Source organism: Ambystoma mexicanum, chromosome 9 (assembly GCF_040938575.1).
Source record: "Ambystoma mexicanum isolate Mex_15411 chromosome 9, UKY_AmexF1_1, whole genome shotgun sequence".
Lineage (NCBI taxonomy): Eukaryota > Metazoa > Chordata > Amphibia > Caudata > Ambystomatidae > Ambystoma > Ambystoma mexicanum.
In genome coordinates, this window is record NC_090931.1 from 985,875,610 (window position 1) to 985,899,182 (window position 23,573).

The window sequence follows — 23,573 nt, forward strand, 5'->3', positions numbered from 1 at the left end:
TTGCCTTCCTAGTTCTGGAAAATACTTTTGACTCAGTGGACAAAAGCCAACTATTTGGGTTCCTGTAGGCTTACTACAATTACTACAATTAATTCAACTAGTTCATTCATGGACAATAGGCTAGGTACGCAGTAGTAGAAACAGACCCCGGGCAAACTCAATTCCTAACAATAAGGGAGTGAAGGAGTGTCCTTTGCCCCAAGGTATTTCGTATCTTATATTTGTCCCACTTTGATATTGGGAGATCCTGCACTGAGATTAATCAATGGCTGGTAAATGGGTTTAGCTCCAGATCTTCGTTTTATGCAGATGACACTGCACTATTGGATCAGACTTGGTGAGGCCTGTAATACAGTCCTAATCGGAGGTTTATGGTCTTTTCATCAAAAAGTTTGCAACGAAAAGAAAATGCATCGAACGTTTTCCATCAAAGTTTTTACCATCAAATGCATTGTGGAAGAGGGGTAGGCGAGAGGGTTCTGTTGATGCTTGCAGGACCAGGAGAAACTGGCATCTGTGCGAGTCAGATTTCTGAGTGTGCTTTCATTGTGTGTGTTTGGAGGGGTAGCGTCCATTGTCTGGGTTGTTTGTGGCTGTTTGTTTTGTGTGTTTTAGTGTGGTTGTGTGTTTTAGTGTGTAGTATGGCTGGGCCCTTTGGGCCTGTGTGGTACATGGGAGGTATGCTGGAGAGGAGCAGGAGCAAGGTGGTTAGTAGGTTGAGCGCAGCAGGATTGAAAGCAGTGACAAAGTTCACAGGGCAGCTTGATACAACACAGTGACAAACTTTGAAGGGCAGCAGGATTTAAAATGGTGGCGACATTCAAAAGGCAGCAGAATTCAAAACAGTGGCAAACTTCACAGGGCAGCTACATTCAACATAATAGTGAGCTTGAAACAGCAGTTAGAATCAACACTGCGGCAAACTTCAGAATGCAGCAAGGTTTAAAGCAGTGGCAAACTTCACAGGGCAGCTAGATTCAACACAGCACCAAACTTTAGAGCGCAGCAGGATTTAGAGCAGTGGCAAAAATCAAATGGTAGTATTTAAGTAGTGGCAAGATTTGAAAAGTACAGCACCGGTTGTGCTCCCAGTTCTTACCACCTTACCTGATTGTTGCAGTAGACCGCTTTGCAGGGTGCCCCGGGCGAACAGGCAAACAGGTGATGGAGGTGCCCTACAGAGGTGCCCTTTGACTTTAGCACTTAGCCAGCTACCTGGGCAAGGCTGCCCTGGGGTTCTCAGTTAAGAAGAGCTTCTCTGAAGCTCAACCAATCAGATTGATTTCAGCTGGATTAATGTTGCATTTTATAGTTTGTGTGCATGCTAAGGCAGAAATCTCAATACATTTTGAACTACTACAAGCTCAAAAGGAGAGCTGGGCTAGAGACTAGGCTCTGTTATTGCAGCAGAGCAACAACTAGCGAAATTCGCCTCATTTTTCATTTCTGCGTTTTTCAGTGTAAACATTGGATTCCACGGCCAAAACGACTTTTGCAAAAGTAAAATAGCTATACGCTGATCATACATCCATGAGAATGTTTTGCGGGGTTTAGACACAACATTCCATCAGTATTCTGCATGTAGGGCGTGAATCTGGACAAAAACATGCAGACGGCTCATGTGGTTGTCTGCCAACTGCTTACCTGGTGTTTTTTATTTAGGTTTGCACTTTCCTCCTGCCCGAATACATGTGGAAATCTGTGTCATAGGTTCAATAGCGTTTGTAGATTGATTGTCCTCCTCTGGATTGGTTTAGTTTATGGAGGATTCCTTCATGTATGTGCTTTCTGGCCTCCAAGCGAGGTAAGCGGAGCAGCAGGTGCTTTATTGCAGAGCCCAGCTTGAAGGAGGCACTGTAAATGGAGGAATTAGGTAATTGAAGGAGTGCATTAAACACATGTGGGCCTGCTTAGGAGAGTTTGACTAAAAGCCTAACCTAAAATAACTGAATCTGGCCTCAGGGTTATCAGCGGACTGATAACTAACGCTGCTTCAAACATCAAACTTTCATCTACAACGTGGCAGCGAGAGACGTTAAGCTACAGAGCATTAATGAAACACGCAATGCAGATTGGGAGTTTTGAGAAAAAAAAGCAATACTTAAAAGTATACAGTAATTCTTTCTTTCTTTCCAAAAATGATGTTCCTGTAACATTCGCAGCATTGACTTGTGGTTTGCCTTCGCGATTTAGATCAATCTTGGCCAGAGGTCCTATTCATCTGAGGGGGCAGAAACGTCGCAGGCATCCATTGTTCTCTAAATGGAGTGGCGACTGCTACACACGTACATGTTCTGATGCCAGCCACCTGGCGTGCTGGACGTTACCAGGCCTGTGCCCGTCCGTGACATACTGCTACTTTTAACCTTTGGGTTCATGCAAGATGTGGGCACTATTCAACGCTATTTTGGGTTTGTAGCAATTGGCAAGAGAACGGCTGGATAATCAAGCCTAATGTAAGCTCCCAGCTGTGGAGGCCAGGCATTTATTCCCCCCAGCAGAATGTACCCTGTCAGGAAACCGCACTCCCTCCCAGTGCTCTCCAGGCAGGAAACCGAACTCCCGCCAAACGACCTTCATCAGTGTTTTGGATCGGTCACCATCTTCAGGAATACAAAAAGGCTGGTGAAAATGTAATCATTCGAGCAGAATTGTAATATTCCATAAGTAGAAAAATCCAAGCAGCTTTCGACGAGATGATAAAAAAAATGAAGTCAACTACATTAAAAACAAACCGGATAACCCATTCTTCTGCCATCCCCTGAAATCCCCCTGACTGCTCGGAACATTTAGAATGATCACCCCATCATCTTTGTCCACTCATATGTCAAGTCCCCCCATATGCCCCTGGACGCACACATTTATAGCACATGTAAAAATTATGGACAGACTTCTACACAATGTTTGTCATTATTTTTCATTTAATAACCAAGGTTTCTACACTAAAAACCATGAAATGAAACCTTGTAGGCATCTGTATTGTACCTTTGTCACACACAAGTGTACGTTATTTGTCTGCGATGCTACCATGTTTAAATGTGATTGTTTTTATATAAATCATTTAATTTTCAAATAAATTCCCATATTATACACGTGTATGTAACTTGCATGTGACTGCATGTTATTCTTTGTGCATGTGTTCTGCATGTTAATTACAGCAGAGCCCTCAACTGTAGACAGTTGCTGTGGGGGCTGATGGACTATTTTATAAAAATCGTTCCCCCCTTTTGCACTGCAAATTCGGTCTTGCTGTCACATAGTCACTGATATGGCAGTCATCTCTGTGCCTGAACACACTGCGTTGTATGGTTTTTATAATGTGTAAATTAGTCATCCCTGCTAGTAACCGAATAGTCATGCAAAGCTCATGTATTTTCATGTTTGAACAGACTATGGTCTTGTTAGGGGCCGTCCACCCCACAGCCCTTCGAGGCCATGACAATGGCAGTAGGCGGGGGGGGGGGGGGGGGGCATACAAAAATCATACAACATAACATAGAATGAGAATCAAACCTATCCATTGCTCGTGAACCCGTTGTTTTGATCTCGAGGCGTGTGGTATGACCTATTTCCGGAGAAGCGTGCCGTTCATTTCGGAGACACCTGTAGCTACGCAGTTCTTTATTTTCTGATGCATCAGCTTACTTCATGTTTGCAAAGCAAAAGCTCTCTGATATGAGCAATGTGCAAGTGATGTATGTTGCAATGTTTTTCACGCCATCTGCGTTCAGACTAAGTAACTCCTGCTTGTTGTCTCACCTGTGTGGATTTCCTCTGTTGTATGTGTTGTTTGATAATACAGTAGTTTTACGGTTTTTGTTTCAATACAGCCTTGAAATAATCGGCATGTATGCACGTAAAGGCGTGCAGACATGACGTATTTATTCGGTGTCTCCCTCAATCCATTTCCATTGCTGGGCTCTGTCATTTCCCGACACCACTGGACTAATCTGGGCAGCTGCTTAATCAGGAGACAGATCAAGGTCATTCTGGACTCTGCACACTGCTTTGGCGTGGTGCCGTCCATGCAGTTTCCGTACAGGTTGACCTCTTGCAGTCCCCTGTCGCACTATGTGTTGGCACTCCCAATGAACGCGACAAACTATCTAAGGCATTCCCTTTTCATTAAGCACACTGGGACTAGGGAACCTGTACATTTCACGAGTCACACAGCCATGCCGGTACGTTTCAGTAATCGTAAGCGTGGGTCGGGAGAGGCCTTCGGGCTACAGTTGCGGTTTGTGCCAACGTTATGTTTTAATTAAATGAACACAACTGTTTTTGAAGCACAACTGTGACAGCCTCGCTTTTGAACACCAACTAAAATGTGCCCTGGACTGCGAATTACTGAAATAAAGCGTGCGCCATATGGCTTTGTTTTGGTTGATTTGTCTTCATGTGGGTTCAAAATATTTTACAGTGGTGATTTGTGCGTACAAGTTGATTTATTTGCACTTGGTTCAGTGCTTAGAAATATCAGGCGTTTTTGTTCTACACAAATAATACACTCTAAACCTTGTTTTCATTGAAGTCCCAATACAGTGTTATTGTATACGTTACACTGGCACTTGTTTTGCAGCTGCATATTTTCCAGTTACGTACTGGCCTAAAATCTACGAGATTTTTTCTTTTGTTTAACTCGTATTATTGTGCTTTACACAGTAGACCATAACTTAGGTTGGGGTTCGTAAAAAAATGCAATTAAACGTGACCTATAAAAACATGTTTTTACAGCTACATTGATATGATAGCCCAACAGGGCGCCCACCATTCCTGTGGCTTTTTGTGAAGGGCCTGCAGTTGCTCCGAAAGGGCTCTCATGATTTACTGTGTGATCATTTTTTTTCTAGATGAGTGATCGAGGTGGCGGTGTTCCTCTGAGAAAAATCGATAGTCTGTTCAACTATATGTATACAACAGCTCCTCGTCCTCCGGTTGGAACCACAAAAGCAAAACCATTGGTTTGTAAAATTTTGTTGTCCATGAATTTTCTGTCAAAGTGGAACAAAAGTACACTGCCAAATGTCTTCTTTGCTACTTTGCCACTCACAACGCATTTAATTTAAAATGTGGCTTGTGATCCAATCATGAAAAAGGGCTCCTTTTTTGTTTCTTTTTTTTAGAAAGGTGCATCTGATAAATGGTGGGTACAGTGACAAGCACAGTCCTTACTATGTTTGTGTTTGTTTATAACGCGCCGATAGCCTGCAGGCATCAGGGCGCAGGAGTGTCCAGAGTAATCCAATGCGCATGATATTAAGATTTATAAGACTAACACTTGACCTTCCTTCATGTACGGTACTCACCTCTGAATCAACTGGTGATTTCTTGACCAGCACGTGTGACCGTGTCCCAAGAGTTGAGCTAGTCTCCTCCAGTACAAATATTCTCTGTCACTCTTTCAATTCTTTTGACACCATGGAGGGAGGCAACAGATATCGTTTAGTAGAGTTAGACAGCACGGAGTGGAGGCTCATGGATTGGCACACATTGACCATTCCTGTAGACCTGCATTTTTAACGATTCTGATGAGGTTCTGATACCTGTGATGTTTAACCACTGACAGCAGCCATGTAACACATGGGTGCATTCAAAACCATCCTTTACATAGTGGTACTGCAGTCCTCTTTGAATGTCCCATAGGATGTCTTTCAGCATTCGCTCTTATGCGATCTTTGTGGCCCTACATCAAGCATTTGATTTGGTTAACCGGCCGAAACTATTTGGCCAAATTGAGAACATGGAACTGCCCAACAGACATATTAGAACCCATAATAGCATTCTATTCACAGACCTTCATAAGTGTGCGTTTATCACAACAAGGGGCTGTGTCAACAGAAATCATGACAAAGAATGGATTAAAACAGGGGTACCCTCTGGCAGCCACGCTGTTCATCCTATACATATCAGACTTGAGATCTAGTGAAGTGGCAACAATTGGAGACTCCCCAAAATTGAATAACACCAAAATTCCTTCTATGCTATTTGCTGACAATGACGATACTGTCCTCTTGGATAAGATGGAGAATGGTCTTCAGAATAGATTATCAGCATTTGTTCAATACACAGAAATAAATAATTTCAGAATTAACAACAAAGAAACAGAAGTGATGGTGTTAACACATCAACCAAATTCAAAGAAGAAACCTTTAGCGATATTCATAAAAGGAGAAAAAATGACCCCCGTAACTACAGTGAAATACTTAGGCGTGTGGGTGAATCAATCAGAAATCGATAAAAGATGGGTTGAGCACATAAAAATAAAATCCCTATCATTAGCCCGTCAAGGGCTAATAATCCAGAAGAAATATGGGACATTTTCAGTTAAGCCTGCGATAACTTTCTATCGGCAAAAAGTCATAGCTATCTTAACATACGGAACCGAATCAGTTTTGAATATACCTCGCCATATTTGGACTCAACTTGAAGCTATCTTTTGGAGAAAAATCTTAACATTACCAGTGGCATATCCAATGCCTCGAATAAGATATGAGTTGGCCCTACAATCGTTAGAAGCAATAGTCGTTTGGAAGCATTTAAATCTATACAGGAAATTAATCTGCAAAGATAAGATCCAGTCAGTTGATATCCTGCGTGAAAAGACATCCTCTTCAAATGATACTGTGATAAGTAGATGGGAAAAATACCTGCAGACAACTGATGGAGAATGCAGAAATAACTTCTGACCTATTAATTAATCACCCTTCTAAAGCAAAGCTCAAAATACAACGCAATGATTGGATACGTACATCAATAGTAAAATTGAAATATCAACTGGACATACATCCAAAGGTGGAAACAAGAGCTTTGAATCGGCTTCCCCAATATTTAATTCTATTCCCAGACCAACACATTAGAGACACTTTTTTAAGATTGAGATTAAATATCCTTCCAACGTAAGAATATCTGATGAACTCTAAGCAAATGACTGCAGAACAAGCCTTCTGCAGATTCTGCAAGCAACAAAATCAGAAAGAAACTCTCATGCACCTCATCATGGACTGCTCAGCTGTAAAAGAAAAACGAGATCTATTTCCAAACATGATGCTGCAACAGGCGAAACCATTAGATTATCATGAACGATGGACACATATTGTTCTAGGAAATGACAAGTTAATGATCTACAGAATAATTCAATTTTGGGAAGCCATCATGAAGCTTGACAAAAATTCACAATAGAAGAAGGTGTCGATAATTAATATCATCCCCTGAATCCTTTAATGATATTTAAATGTGAAAAACAAAGAATTGCCGCTAACAATGAAAGAAATGTATGTTTTGATTTTAATATTTGATCATTTTTGATAAGCTTTACATTTTTTGTATAATCAAGCTGTACAGGAGGGCGGAGCGACCTCTGACGGGCCCAGGGGATCAGAGCTCGCCCTCAAGTACCTTAAAACAAGATAGCTGCACCTTGAGGAGGATGGGGTGCAGGATTCTCTTACTCCAACACCAGTCAATAAGGACAAGTCAATGGTTTGGCAAAGGGAAGTCTGTTTAATGACAAGTACAAAAAAACAGGGAAACAAATGGAAATCAACAGTGATGCGATCGCCCGTCTCGCTGCAACTTCCAAATTCTTCATTCAGACAGTAATATTTATAGCAGATTTTTGTCATCTTTGACGTGTTACACTTATAAGTTTGTCATGCAATTCTATTGGTCAGAAAAGGTAACTTAAGTATAGGTGCCATATCTGTCTATGGTAACAGAGTGTGGGGATTGGATAACTCTTATCGGGTGGGCGTCTACACCCATCCCTCTACATCACTGGTGAAAGACGCCACTAAAAGTACGACAGTCTCTTTGGTTCTGCTAGCTATAGGACCCTAGATTATTTGGTCCATTGTGATTGGGTGGGTTACACCCCCTACGCATAAATCTCCACTTTAATTAGCAGAATGCAGAATGGACACCCAGATGCGGTGTGCCCCAAGATTCACCCTACCTCCCTTCCATCAATCAGCACTTTAGGGCTATGTGTCTGGGTTTGGAAGACATCAGACGTGGGTACCTCTTTGTGCTTGGCTGGTCACGTGTCAGTTCACCGTGAATCTGCTTCATTCTCCCTCTGTGTATTTGATTCTTCCTTTAGCCTTGCCACCTGATGGGCCTCCTTATCTCGACCTTCACTGGCTGGCAGCTATGCTCTTAAGTTTCGTTTCTTCGGAGTTTCCAGGCATTAGATACTTCTTCCTGAGTTTTGATTCCGCTCTTTAGTCTGGCTTTGTGTTGGTATATGAATCCTGGCCTGTTTGTCCTCTGCCATCCTGGGCTTAATTCTGCTTATGTAAAATGGAGTCGCACTAGTATAGTGTGCTTCTTGAGGTAGATATATATATATATATATTTGGCGCTTTCCGCTTTACTCTTCTACTAAGCTTAGCAAGCTGTACCGTTTTCTTGGCTTCTTGCGTTCCAAGCCTATTTACAGGCGTTTAGCTAGTTGCATATGTTCGTTCTTCTTTCATGGTTACGTTCTTTGTGTTGCAACATCGTTTCAATATCGTATCTTCTTCTATGTCCATTACATCCTTATATCATTTCATCGTTGTGTCCTCTTTTGGATTGTCATTTTGTTCATCTGAACGTCTGTTCGGGCCATTGTTTCGTCATCATTCACCTTCAATTAGGGCCCTTTGGGTCTCTTCAGGGACAGTTTGTAAGTAATCTTCATTTCGTCTCAGCTGCTGGTACGGTTGTCTCAATGGGTACCGTGCAGCCCATGGTTGTATGGTTATTGGCGCTTCAATAGGTATTGCTCTTCTGATGGGTACGTGACAGAGCCCCACTGTGGCTCTCTTTTGGTTTATTTGCTCCTTATACGTCACATATCTTGGCAAGTATGCTCCTGGTATCTCGAAATGGGGGGCTGGGGAGCAGGCCGTGTCTGGGACCTCCTCTACAAAGCTGCACAATTAAAAGTTTGTGATCAAACTAAATCATTTTAATGAAAAAAATAAAAAATAGCATGTCTTTTGAAGTGAAATCAACAAACGCAGAAGAAAGAATGACCCAGCCAGCTCCAGCAGAGTGAGTTCTGTTCCAACTACAAATGATCGTCCTGCTTTTTTTGATTAATTTTTCCTTGCTTCATAGTTGATTAAAAGGGCAAAAGTACTCCATGTAGTCTTCACAGCTCACTTGGCGAGCAGGCATGCCAAAACCAGGTACACGAAAGGAGCAGCTTCTGAATCTGAAGAGCAACCCAGAACTAAATTGTGTTGCAGTCTTTATGAAGCTAATTGAGCACATCCTCCCAAATCTCTGGCTCTGGAGGAATGCACCGCCTCATAATCCTAGTGCACGGGAAGGTTCTGTGGCTTTTGAATCGATCTCATTTAAAACCCATCACTGCAAAGATCTTTGAAAAATAATCTCATAACTGCCAAACTCTAGCCCATCTTTATGGCTCGCTATATGTCGGGCACAGATTGTGTTTGTGATAATACCTCTATACAAAGCCAATTTCTAGTCTGTCTTTACCCAAGTAGTAAAGTTTCAAAATCCTGAGACAATCAGTAAAAGGGATTTGGGACAGTGGTAAATATAGCTGTTGGTGCCAAGGGAGGCAATTGGCCTCTGACGGGACATTGGTATTCTATATGATTCAAGGTCAGTGTCACCTGGTAAATGTTTTTAGTTGAGGGGTATTACTGTTTCTCTCAAACTAGCATGAGCATAGCGAGGGAGCCCTAAGTCACATGAGGGTGTTTGGGAGGGAGGTGGGCTCTCTCCTTGAGAGGTCTCTTAAGAGTGGATTGAAATGGTGCATTTTACAACACAGTTTTTAAGAAAAAATGGTGTAAAAAGCTGCACAGTTTACAATTCTTTTCAAAAGGTAACACTCAAATATCCATTAGATGCCAGGCCTCATACAGTAAAAAGGAGCATTTTGCAATATTTTAATTATGCCTGTGTTCACAACATATTGTAGCATTGCCACTGAAAAACACTTTCATGTTTCACCCACAATATATGTCGGCATTGCCGCAGTAAAACACTTTCATAAAGCTGCATTCACAATATATATCAGCATTTCCTCAGGAGATTACTTTCATGATGTACAAGTAAGATATGCCAGCATCAGAATGACAATCAATTGGATGTTGTGCAGACAAATTGAGCTTTTATATGTTAACGAATTACCATCAGAGTGGTCTCCAAGCGCCTAGCCTTATCAGAGGTTAAGGACATATGGTGTACTCCTGGGATCACCAAGCATTAGAACACTTTAAGAAAGGGGAGGTTGATTGGATTGAAAGAATAAGAAGAGAAAGGAGGATAAGAGCAGATGGAAGGGAGCCTGGGATATGGGAAATGTGATTGGAAATTGTGATGAATCTGATGATGTCATCACTCCTTTCCCTGAGGTAGCCTCTCACTATGTGGCCAGGGAATGGCAGCTGATACCTCACCCTCACCCTGACCTTGTGGGTGGCTATATGATGGAGGACCACCTGGGCGTAGGTGGCCCTTTGGTAAAATGACGTGACATCACTAGGGAAAGTCTCATACCTGCCATTCCCCTTCGCAGATGTTCCCTCCATACCACATGCCTTAATTTAATAGCATACTCCAAGACTCGTTCCGCAATCCCTTACCAGACCGACTATTAGTACTTCCCAACCTAACACAAAGGTTAATGCATCAACTACTGAGATGAGAAAGAGGGAAAGAACAATAAAGATCACTAAGACGATAAGCCTACACAGCAGGCTAGTGGTTGTAGGTTATTCAATTTTTCTGGGAACTTTAAAAGCAGCACAGCTGACTGCAAGAGCACTGAGCTGCAAACACGCGACTGCACGCCGACCGACATGGATACTGACCAGTACGCTGAGGAGAAGGATGCCAGGGGAGTCGGTGTCCATGCTGATCCAGGTGGCGGAAGAGGAAACCAGAGTGCAGCAAGTTTGCCGCCCAAGAAAGCCAAATAGCAGGAACCGAAAGACACGGCAAAGGCCAAACGGTTGACCGGACACACGCGGAGCCAGCAACCAGAAGGAAATTAAAGCCGAGAAGTGCAAAGAACACCACAAGCACCCAATAAGCCCAGGGAAGTCGGAAAGGGTTATCAGGTGGCCTGAAAGTGTGTGCCACTTTGTGGAAGCGAGACGAGAATCACATGAAGGGGCTAACCTACTTGTAAGCCATGCCACAAAGGGGTCATTGAGACCATATTTCGAAGGAGACAAATTAAGCAAGAAAGGCAAATAAATAAAGGAGCTGGGCAAAGAGGTTAAAGCCCATTGCATTAAGGAGCGAACAATTAAAAAAACTGAAATTGTTAAGCAGGGAACGATACAACAATATTTGGCAAATCTTGTTTCATGGGTGAAAGGAAAGTCAGTTTATGAAAGTCCTTGTAGGAGAGTACACAAGGTGAAGATAATTATTTTGTTTGTGTAAAAATCCTGGTAGGACAGTACACCAGCTGAAGACAAGTGTTTGCAAATAATTCTGTGAAAGTCCTGGTGGGAGAGTAATCAAATGTGTGTAAAAGAATGAGAACTTTAAGGAAGATCCATGCCCTTGAGATTGTGGAATGTTGAAGTGTGAGAAAGACTTGAACTAAGGATGCGTTCCCAACATACATGTGCAAATGCCCAATGAGGGGAACAAATGCTTAAAAACTGAACAAACACTATGGCTGAGATGTAATGATACACCGTCCTCAACCTAAAAGTGACAGAGCAAGAGAGACTAAGAACCTGTATTCAAATTAGGTCTTAGACACCACTCGTACAAATGTATGAATTATTCTTAAAATGAAGTAGCTGAAATAAAAACCAGTCTACATTGTTACAATTTTTCTCAAAATCAGGATGTTCATATTTAATCAAAACATCTTTCCACATCAACAGGATGTATGCCAACAGTCATGAATCAGATATCAATGCATACAAACAATTGTGATACTAAAATCAAAAATCTAAACACCAACTATAAATTGGAGAATAGTATAAGCAAAACACAACAAAAAAACGAACATATAAATCAAACAGAAAATGTATGCTATTCAATTACATTGGTTTGTAGCATAGTTTGCATAAAATGAGCATTCTGTACATGCAGTTAAGATTGTACAAAGAGTGGAACAGAGGACCACTGTTTGTCAACTCAACAGTAACATAAATCAATTTGCGGGTCTACATCTACTTGACAAAAGGTTGTCAGCAAATATAAATTATTGCAAGACCTTTTACGATGTCACAGTGATAGTCATGTGGAAGGTGGCCTAACCGTGAGGTTACTTAGACGTTTCGGCTGATGTCTTAAATTCTAGAACCAAAACCTTCTTCAGGACCCATAACAATTGCTTTGTGGGGACCCTGCATGTAAACATGAACCTATAATGAATATGTTTATGCCTAAATTTAGACTTAGAAGAATTGTTAAAAAATCGCAAAACAAGAAAGCAAAAGGAAGTTTGGAGGGCAAAGCCCTAAACATTGGAGCATTGAAGCATAAAAAGCAGAAGCACAATTGACCTCTGTATGTTAATGGACTGGTCTGCGAATGGAAGAAGGGCCCGCTAGGTTGTCAAGATTATTTCCAAATTCTGCAGCTGCAACGGAAAACAACATAGAGAGAATGTCTCTAGTAATCATAAGGATATATGTTACACATGGTCACAGGGGGCCCGGTGAGCTGGGGACCTAAGTATTTTGTTTAGGAAGAGGTCAGGAAAACAAAAGGCTTATGGACTCACCCAAGGTCAAAGGGGAATTAATGGAGGCAGCAGTGCACTATCCGGCGGTGTGGTACTTCCTAGTGACCAAAATAATTTAATGTATGCCTGATTGCCAGGGTACGGTGCCTCCCCAGGTGCAGGGCCTGCATGGTGAAGTCGAACGGCCTCAAAATCGTCTGTGAGTCAAGACGTGGAATGGCTACGCCAGAAGGAGTATAAGCACAGCATTGCTAGATGGTGATTAGCAGAGGGCGTCCGTGGTGGCGACCTGGAGGGACAGAAGAGGGAGCTAGGGGGGAACAGGGTGGGACGTTAGATAAATGAATGAGGGGGTGAGTAAAAGCGCCCAGAACAAAGAGTGGGCAAATAGTCTTGCATAAGGGCAGAATGCTGGGAACAAAACCTGCATGTCCCATGGACCACTAGAGTGCGGTAGATGCCGTGATTGTGGGACTCGCCGTTATCGCCAGATCATTGGTGTGCTGTAGAGACTGGGTGTGCTCCCGAGTTAGACCCTGGGGCAGAGAACCTGCAGAGGGGGCGATAAAGCAGAAGCCTCACCCTCAGGCCCGGTGCTACCAAATAAGTAGCCGCAGGCAAAGTCTGTGTAATGGAGAGCGTTGTCATAGAAACAGGGGCCTGAGTGGGATGCGTATCCCTGATTGGAGGCACGTCAGGCTAACGCGCTGACGTAGACGAAGGGGCTTGTCAGGAAACATTGTGTGGGACCTTGCGGTATAAGAAGGAGCCTACGGGGAGCTGTACCTAAGCTCCCTTGTACAGTGGAGAATGCAAGGCACCCAGGTGTCTGAGCCATGTCCAACGTGTGAGTGTGAGAAAGAGCCTGGCAGGAGAATATACCAGGTGACCTGCAAGCCCTGGGACTGGTAGCTAAGTTGAAATACAGTAAAGAAGAGAATCCATAGGAAGTCCCATGCCCTTAAGGTTTTGAACTGTTTCAAACGAAAGGAGAAACCTGAGGAAAGGAGTTATTCCCCCAGAACTGTGAAAGAGTTTGACTATTCTTTATTGAAGCATTTTTTGTTGTTGTGAAACCTGGGTAAGGGAGCATCCCCTGGAAGAGTGAACATTGTCCACCTGGAACTTTTGGTTGGATTCTTTCATCTTTGTGTTGAAGTCGAACATTTGTGCACCTTGAGATCCAAAACCAACACTCTTTGCACTTTAGAGTTAGTTTTAGAGTGTCAAGGCCAAAATAGGATTTCAGACACAGGACTTATTTTTGGACATCTTGACAAAGGACAAACCCATTCGTTTTTGGTTGAGGTAGGGAAATACCTCCTAGATTAGGCACAGTGAAGCATTTTCCAACCTCTTTATGGATTTGAAGAAAAGTGTATGTCCCAAACCATGAGTCCACTGGCCACATCTCATTCCTGGCGGCTCCTCACAAAATATAAAAATGAAAGAATGGTCAATGTAATTGCCTGCCTGCATGAGCTATAGGTTCTCTGGCTAAAGACATGTTTGACCCGGTCACGACTAGGATAGTTCTGGAGGTGTAGTCTGCAAAGGCAAGGAAACAATAGTGCTTAATGTATTTGTTGCTTATGTATAGGAACTTTGGAGAAATATATGCTAGAAGCATTCCTACTGTAAACCACTCTTGCTATAAAAGGGTCAGGAGGATGATTTTCTCAATTGGAGGGCACACCTTTGATAAGCGTGGAATAAATTCAGTTATCTTGGAGCCACTTCATATCCCAACCTGAAATTGAAAAATCAGCTTGAAAACAGTAGGGGAACAATGCAAGTCTCATAACAGGGATCACGATCAGTAACTCGCATTCTAAAATACTTATATTTCAAACTGGAAGCATATTTGTATGTGCCACAGAAATATGGTACCTGAAAGCACACTTAGAATCTCTAGAGAAAAGCAAGAGAAAAGCAGTGTTGTTTTTAAGAAAACCTCTTATTGCTTTTTAAATTCTTCCTAAATGACACCCTCATCCCATTATCATAACCACACAATATACACCCGATTATAATAACCATACACAACATACATGCTCACCACAAAATCTTCACACTCACCTCAACATAACCACACACAACATACTCACCCCATAACGTACACACTCATCCAATAACATGCACATTCACCCCATTATAATAAAACATACTAACCTACACAGTGATCCCATTATTATAACCACACACAACATACACACTCACCCCATAACATACACTCGCCCCATTATCACAAGACACACGGACCCCATAACATACACCCCTTAATTAACATGACCATACACAACATACTCACCCCATCATCATAACCCCCACACAACATACGCAGTCACCCACACGGCGTACACATTATAAACACACCACACACAGCATAAGCACTCATCCCCACTGCGTACACATTTGAACATGCTCAATTCAATTAATGTTTAATTCCAGCAACAATGTTCCACTAACATTAGCATAACCACAGACAGCATACACACTTGCCCCCACTGCGTACACATTACAAGCATATACTCAACCCCCACAGCATACACATTCCAACATACACCCAGGCAAGAAAGGGCATAATTGCAGGAACAATATTCAGCCAACATTACGATAACCAGACGCAGTATACACACTTACCCCCCACCCCCATTGCGTATGACTCACAACATAAACTTAAGCAAAGAAATATATAATTTAGGCAAGTAAAGACATAACAATATAGTAACAGAAAACTGTATGCCATAGAAAAAAACAAAACTAAAGCACCCCATTAATGTAAAACAACATTGGCTTTCAAGAATATTGCCCAAAAAAATGATTCCCCTCATTTATCAAATGTATTACATCCACCCAGAAAAATACTGTTAATGTGTCGCTTCATAGTCTAGTGAAAAATGAAATATAGGCTATGTTCAACTGAAAATGTATGTATACATCTATTTAAAGTTGTGCAAGCTCAATACATTTTCGATGATTCACACTTCCCCGCATCCACAAACACGAAAACATAATTTTCTGAGAATAGTCCTGCTACGCGCAGCAGATACATTTTTAATGTTAAAACAAATTTCAGTTCCTCTTCTGTAGCCAAGATAATTCCCACCCTGGCAAAACTCTTGGCAGTAGGCGTATGTAATGATGCAGTTAATACACCAGAGTCACCAACAATCAACAATTTTTCCCTTATTTGAAAATAAAATAAGCTTAAATGACTGCATGCACGTGAAAAATACTTATAAAGAGGTATGTGTAATAATACACACGTAAATAAAAATATACAGACGAGCATGCAAAAATGAAATAATTAGCATTTAAAACAAAACATGTGCACGCATGACTAACGTGCACTACAAATAATTTCATACACAATCATTGTATGAATGTATACTCTAATAATGCTGCATCTATACTTGTACTCACATGACTTGAATAACCCTGCTACACTACAAATGCGCACGCATGCGTACTGACTGGAATAATGCTGCAACACTACGAATACGCATTCATGCGTAATGCCAAATACACTTGCATTGTGGATTTATACAAATATTTTCTTAATAAAACTTCCACAACTTAATATTTAAAACTACACATCATATACAACAGTTTTGTTTATACACTTACCCGGTGTTACATTTTGATAAAACTACAACATGAACTCTTTTGCCAAATAAAAACACTCCTTGGTTTACAAACGGCACATGCAGATAATTACCAACTGCGCATGCATAATTTACATCAACCAATTAACATACGAAAACACTCAACCAAACTTACATTACAACAAACGCACGTGCCATTTGTGCTTCAAACCACGCCCAAACGCGTAACTTATTCAGAAACGCCTATTAACATTATTGAACACTTCAGTTGAAGACAGTGACCATTGGGGATGGAAAGTTAGAACTTATATACATTTTTAATAATGTTGAACTTGTAATTTCTTTATTTTATACTAAGATAAATAATGTATTAGGATTTTATTGCAGATCCTTTAGAGCCTTCAACAGAGCCAGGTTAGTACATTTAATTATTTGATAAAATCCCCCTTGCCAGTGATTGCAACCATTGTTTAAATGTTCATTATAAATAATAAAACCTACGCTTTTAGTTACTCATTTTATAATGCAATAAAACAATAAATCTAAACTATAAATACAACTTTAAAATGTGTACTATTTTTCGACGAGTCAATACGCTTCATATGCAGCATAACTGAATTTTGCATAAACACTTGTTGAAGCTATGTTTGTAATGCTAAATGAAAAGTAATATGAATGTAGCCACTAGCATACTGTTAATAGAACTATATTCAAAATGCCAATACAAATGTCCACACTAGCGATCTTTTAAGAGCTCTATATACAAAAGCTCAATATGAATGTAGGCACTAGCATACTATACATGGCACTAGATGGAGCATGTGAATACAGATGTAAGCAGTTGCATGTCATGTTCTTCCAACTGTAACATCAAAGTACATAGATAATTTTAATACGAATGTAAGCAGTAGCATCACATTTCCTTACAATCATAACATACAGGTATATACAGTAATCAGTACATGTTATATTTTAACGTGTCTTCTTTTGTATAGTGATAATAATACTAATTAAGAATAGATGACAAAATGAGTGTAGCCACAACAGTACTGTTTATAGCACTATATAAAAAAACAATACAAATGTGTGCACCAGCGTACTATGAATAGTTGTAAATAGAAAATGTCAATATAAATGTAAGCAGCATGTAATGTTATTACAATTATAATGTATAAGTATGTACAGTAAACAGTTGGACAAGTCAATACATTTCACATGCTGCATAGCTTCAACAAATATGTATGAAGAATTTAGTTATGTTTGTAATGCCATCTAAAAATTAATATGGATGTAACCATTACTGTACTTTTAATAGCAGTGTATACAAAATGTTAATACACATATGTACAAAAGGTCAATTTGAATGTAAGCAACAGCGAACTATGATTAGTATTAGATAGAAAATGTTAAGACGAATGTAAACAGTAGCATCTAATGTCCTTACTATTATAACGTAGAGGTGTTTACAGTAAACAGTTGGATAAGTCAATACGCTTTATATGCTGCATAGCTTCAACAAAGTATAATTTATTATAAAAACACATAAATCTACGTGTTTCACAAAAAACAAAAACACAATTGTATGTTAAACTTAAAAATATAAAAAAATGATTGAAAAACAAAATAGTCTTTTAATAAACAATGTAACCTTTATTTAGTTGCAACAAGAAAACACAAGCATGAAAAGAAATTGGTAAAATAAATAACACCACAAACATTCCTCAAAAAAAGCATAAATCACATATATAACTAGCCACCAGGATGTTCAAATAAACATTCCCACTGACAACATTACAACTAAACTGATTGTTATTCTTGCAGAAGAAGCATTTGAAAATGTATTTTTAAAAGAACAATTACAACTGAAACAATATTTATTGTACCAATTGGTTTTACCATCTGTATCCGCACAAAAGATTCTAAAAGAAACCACAGAAAAGAATAATACACTTTTAAATACTCCCAATGTTATAACCGAGGCTACCTGTACCACACCTCATGAACCACACCTCATGAATTTCATTCAGCATGCGAAACACCTAAAGTCAGCAAATGAAAATTATGAAAAACCACTCAAAATTAATTCATGTATTTCTACAGTACAAACATTGCCTATAGAAATCCAACATTGTATTCATATTGCTAGTTGTAACACTGCTTTAATAATTGAAACTGCTGTTACACCACCAAAAACAAAACATACATCACCTAGTAAAAAACATACTATTCCACCAGTTCAAAGTCTGCAAATCCAAAACAATAACACAAATAAATTCCCTGTTAATTTTATTGAACCAAAAATAACCTACATCGTATCACTTAGATTCATTTTATTTCAAAAATTAAAACCTGCTCTTACTAAAAGTAAAACAGTTAAAGTCCCAATAGTAAATACTTGAGCATCAGCAAAAAAACAACTTAAAACTCCTTACATTTTAAGTAGTAGTATTTTTAAAAGTAAAGCCAGCGTGGTACACAAAACAAAAAAAGATAATTTACCTAGTACTACTGCTCCTTTAACTGATGCATCAGGAAGTTCGACAACTGAACAAATATCACAAATAAATGTATGTAGTACTGACAAAGCATTTTAAACACTATTACTAGCAAAAACAAAAGACAACATCCCAAAAATAAATCTACCTTTGGAACAGTTCCATTTGGCAAATGAAGACCTTGGATTCGGGACTACTTTGAAACTCCTAAACCAGATGTGTGAAATGTAACAGAAGTAATTTGCACCATCTGGAAAACAAAATTGAAAAGGGGTAACCCTCAAAAATATAATTAGGAAATGTAGTAATGTTAGCACATAATTGAAATAAACAGGTATATTTTAGAAATGTTTATAAAAATCCAACTACTGAACAAGCGTTAATTCTTTTTTTTATTATTTTATATGGCTATACAATAACCCTTAATATTAGCAACAAATTATATTTAAAATTAAACAAAGAAGGAATGCAGCCAATACTATATCTGCTTTTCATCAATGATTACCAAAAATATTTTAGGAAAGAAAAGGAAAAGAAAAAAGAAAAGTTAATCAGGCATATAAAGAATTAATCACGCATATTATAAAAGAAGTACATTTCTGTAAAAGAAGTACAGTACAATTTCTAAAGTGCATTATCTATGTTGGTTGGCTCCAATTGCATGGAATTAAGAAACACAATTTCAGCTGTTGATGTTGTCCAACCAGCCAAACAGCAGTGTCAAACAATCTCCTCATCACCCAAATTAAATACATTTAAAAATCTTTTAAAATAAATAGATCTGTTGCCTTGCACAGCATCACAAGATGTCACAAGATGTTTCAGGGTCTGAATTTGATTTTCTACCTTACAAAATAGACAGACTGCTGGCTCTCACTGCATCAGGTTACACCTGAATTGCCAAAAGCAGCACCAAATGTTCCCGTCAGGATATATGGCAAGATATGGGGACAGGACACCATCTTTTTTATGCTCACCTCTCAAATGAGTCAGAGATTTGTAAGCATGAATTATATCCATAGTAGCTAGCCAGTTAAACTTGAAAAATGTCAGCTTCACTTTCCCGGATTGAAATCAGGACACAGTTGAGCCGATTTCCCTCCACAAGCTGATGCAGAATATGGAAAACTCAGGGACGCCACCCAGCCGGGGTACTCGCTGGTATGCTTCTCAGCTCTGCCCAGATGTGGTCTGCGGGGAAAGTTCTGCCTGAAAATACAGGAGGACTGTGTTCAGGACTGAACGACCGGGGTAAGTATCCTCCCTCCACCCCCATATGATTGCAGCCCCTCTGGGCCCTCTCCTCACCTGGTGGTAGAATTAGGCATGCTCTCCGTCCTGCCTTCTTTGCATGGGCGCGTTGTCTTTCGTGGGCGTGTGCGGTCCAGTTACTTCACTGATGCCGGCCCGTTTGATATTGTTCAGGTAGGCCTTATGCTGTTCTTTAGTTTTGGTGCTATCCTGCATGCCTTTCTTTATTTAGAATGTCTCTTTTTCCTCCCTTAGGTATGCAGAGCTTTAGCGCGGCGAACTGGCCTGGTTGAGCCCCGCTGGTAAATGATGGCGCATTAAGAGCGCTATGATGCGGTAAGTAAGCGCTATGCACAGCGCTGCAAAGTCTTGCCTTTGCTTACATGTGTTTTCCTTCCTTGTAGGTCGCGGTGTTCTTCAGCGCGAGTAGAATGTCCAGAATGGTGCCAGCCGTGGGGCGACCAGCCAGGTAAGTCTTTTGAGCAGTTCGTAATTTACAAATGTCTCTACTGCTTTCTTTAATGTTGCCTCTATCTTCCTCTTTCAGGTCGTGCTGTCCGGTAGGCGTGCTGATTCAAGGAAGCTGTTCTCAGAAGCTGCGAGTGGTTAAAGATGAAGACTGCAGGTAAGATGCTGCTTCTAATGATGTTCCTTTTGTCTCCTTGCAGGTTCTGCTTCTCTGAGGTTCGAGGGAATAGCTGGACACGGTGAGCGTCACACTGCAAGCTGCAAAGTAACGCAAAGCGTGTTGTCTTGCCCCAGTGTGGTTTAAATAGCCCCAACAAAATAGTCAAGATAAAGTAGTCCCTAGGCTACCACAATCAAAACACTAGACCGCATAGATTGGTTCCTGGGAACCAAGCTATGTGAATGCCTCCATGTTGGCTGGCAACTCAATAAGTAGTTCCCAAGCACGTTTCTCAAGGTGTATGAGCCTGGCGCCATAGGAGCCAGGAGTGGCCCCAAGAGGGCTTTGGAAAAGGATGCCTGGCTCTAGAGGCCCGAGTCCTGACTCCACCTGGCCAATGGGTTTGCCAGAGGGGGTTTTGGGCGAGGGTTGTGACACATATCTGTCCCCCTTCATATTCAAGATGGTCTGTAGATCCGGAAATAGAGATTCCTTTTTTGGGCATAACATTTTATAATAAAAAGATAATACATTTCCAACAAGCCCTCGATTTTAGTTCATATAATAGCTGCCAATGGCACACAGTTCAGAACTGGAAAGGGCCTTTCTCCAAATTAATCCTTCTAAAATTGGTAAAAAAGATAAAACCTAACAGGATCTCAATACCATATACATTTTTTGTGATGATGTTCCCCTCCTAAAACCCCAATGTGGGGACCATAGAGAATTTACCATACCTTGCATCAACTCTACACAGCTAGGTCGCAATTATCGAGTTTTTAACCATTCCTTAAAATAAGCGTTTGCAACTTAGCAGTAATTGGAAATCCTATATAAACAAAGCCATCAACCTGCTCAATCAAAGGAGAACCGACACACCATTGAAATTTAGAAGTTTTCTTCCTAGTTGTATAGTGCATAACTTTGGTTTCACCAGGACTTACTTTAAGACCGTGAGAAGTGGCAAAATCAAAAAAGGCGGTGATCAGATGCTGTAAAGTTAACTGCATGCAAATATGCAGCATCAATACAACAAAAAAAACAGTTCCACTGTAGTTAGTACAATTAAAAACAAAATACTAACAAGAGAACATTGCAACTGTAACTGTAGAAAAAGGAAATGAACCTTTACCACCTTAACTTCCTAAAACATATCAATTTGGTGATTGTGTGTCACTTTGAAATTTACCAAGTATTTATCCAGAGTATGCTTATTCTTTTTTAGGCTGCTTAAAATATGGAACAATTAACTGCAGTAGGAAAAACAAATGCAGCTACTTGTCTGCAACCATTACAGTATCATCAATTAAAACATGCTTTAAAAAGGTTTTTTTAAAAATTCTTGAAAATAGTGTACATATTAAAATCAATTTAAATTTGTGTTTGCGTGTGTATTTTTAAATGTTGGCCATTGCTATTTAATAATCAATGTATTATAATAAAATAAGAGTATATTAATGGTAATGTAAAATAATTTATAAAAACAAATAATTATAAATCCTGCCACAAAAGACATCAACACATTTTATACCCATTTAAAAGAATCTATTAATATTAAAAATGCCTACAACATGTAATATAATTTTACACTTTGCTTTATGATATGCAAAGCATGTTAACACTAAAAGGATTTTACCAATTAAAAATATTTACAACTGATATAAATAAGTTTAAGAAGATATATTTTTAATATTATTAACCTGTAATTCTACTTTTACATTCTTCAACAATTTCTGGCAATTTTAGTTATGATACCCTGAAAAAATTGAACAAGTACATAAATGTATTCATATTATAACTTGAAGAACTTTAATTGGTATTTTTCAAAACGCTGTTATACATAAAATGTAATTGGATTTTTTTAAATTTCAAATTTGGTATTTTCAATTGGGCTCTTTTTCAAAGGTTTTCATTAAAAGTGGGGGTAAGGAATGGCTTTAAGGGGTGATATGCAGGCCGTTACAAGAATTATTTTGAAATGTTCCTACATTCAAATAAAACAATTGTAACAAACATTCATATATTTAAATTCAATACATTATAACACATTTATCAAATTAAATTGTACTTAAAAACATTTTACAAACAAATACAAAACCCTAAAAAACACAGCAATTTATTTGAAAAAAAATGTTTACAAAAGAGTTAAGGTTGAACCAACAAACAGTCTACAAACAAAAGAAATAATGACATTACGGTAACAACATAAAAATACATTATCAATACATTTAACTTATATTTAAATCAAATATTGTAACCTTAACTCACCCATAGACATAAAAACATAAAATATTATATAATACAATTATATGCACACAAACAACTTAACTTTTCATAAAGTAAAAGCATTACAAACGTAGTTACATTTACACTATTAATACATCATCAAACTAGAACATTTTTATAATACAAAAACACTCCTTAAAAACATATTACATATAATACTTGCCTTTGCTTGTGGAATACACTCCAATAGCGTCTGTGTTCGTTTTGCACGGTGCGGTTGCCATTTTAAAATCTTTTTATACTGGTGGATGTGCCATACAATCTCACGTCTTGGTGTCACTACGTTTTTGTATGGCCCTCTACAGTGTCGTGCTGCGCCATCTTACGTTTGTTAATGTGTAAATAAACATAGTGACACCAAAGGCAATACATTCCCAAACCTTGAGCGACACACATACTCTTGAATCTTGAATTAGGTTCTTTTAAAAATCAGTTCGTATTTTATGACTCTCACAATTCCAAATTAGTGTAACACATTCCCAAATTCCATTTAACTGTTATTAGTTGCATACTCTATATATGTGATGCAAAAATAATATAACACAGTCCTATGTTTCATTCACTTATTCTTAGTCATATATGTGGCATATATATGTTTTGTGAGTACTGATTTAATTTGCCACATT

General features: G+C 39.4%; 1 protein-coding gene across 1 annotated transcript in view; it reads left to right on the plus strand.

The window, feature by feature from the left end:
* Positions 1 to 23,573, plus strand: part of PDK1 (pyruvate dehydrogenase kinase 1) — a 621,992-nt gene that overhangs the window by 538,489 nt on the left and 59,930 nt on the right. The window contains exon 9 of the mRNA XM_069616223.1: positions 4,851 to 4,961. Within this exon, the coding sequence (XP_069472324.1) occupies positions 4,851 to 4,961 (111 nt within the window). The remainder of the gene's footprint in view (positions 1 to 4,850; positions 4,962 to 23,573) is intronic.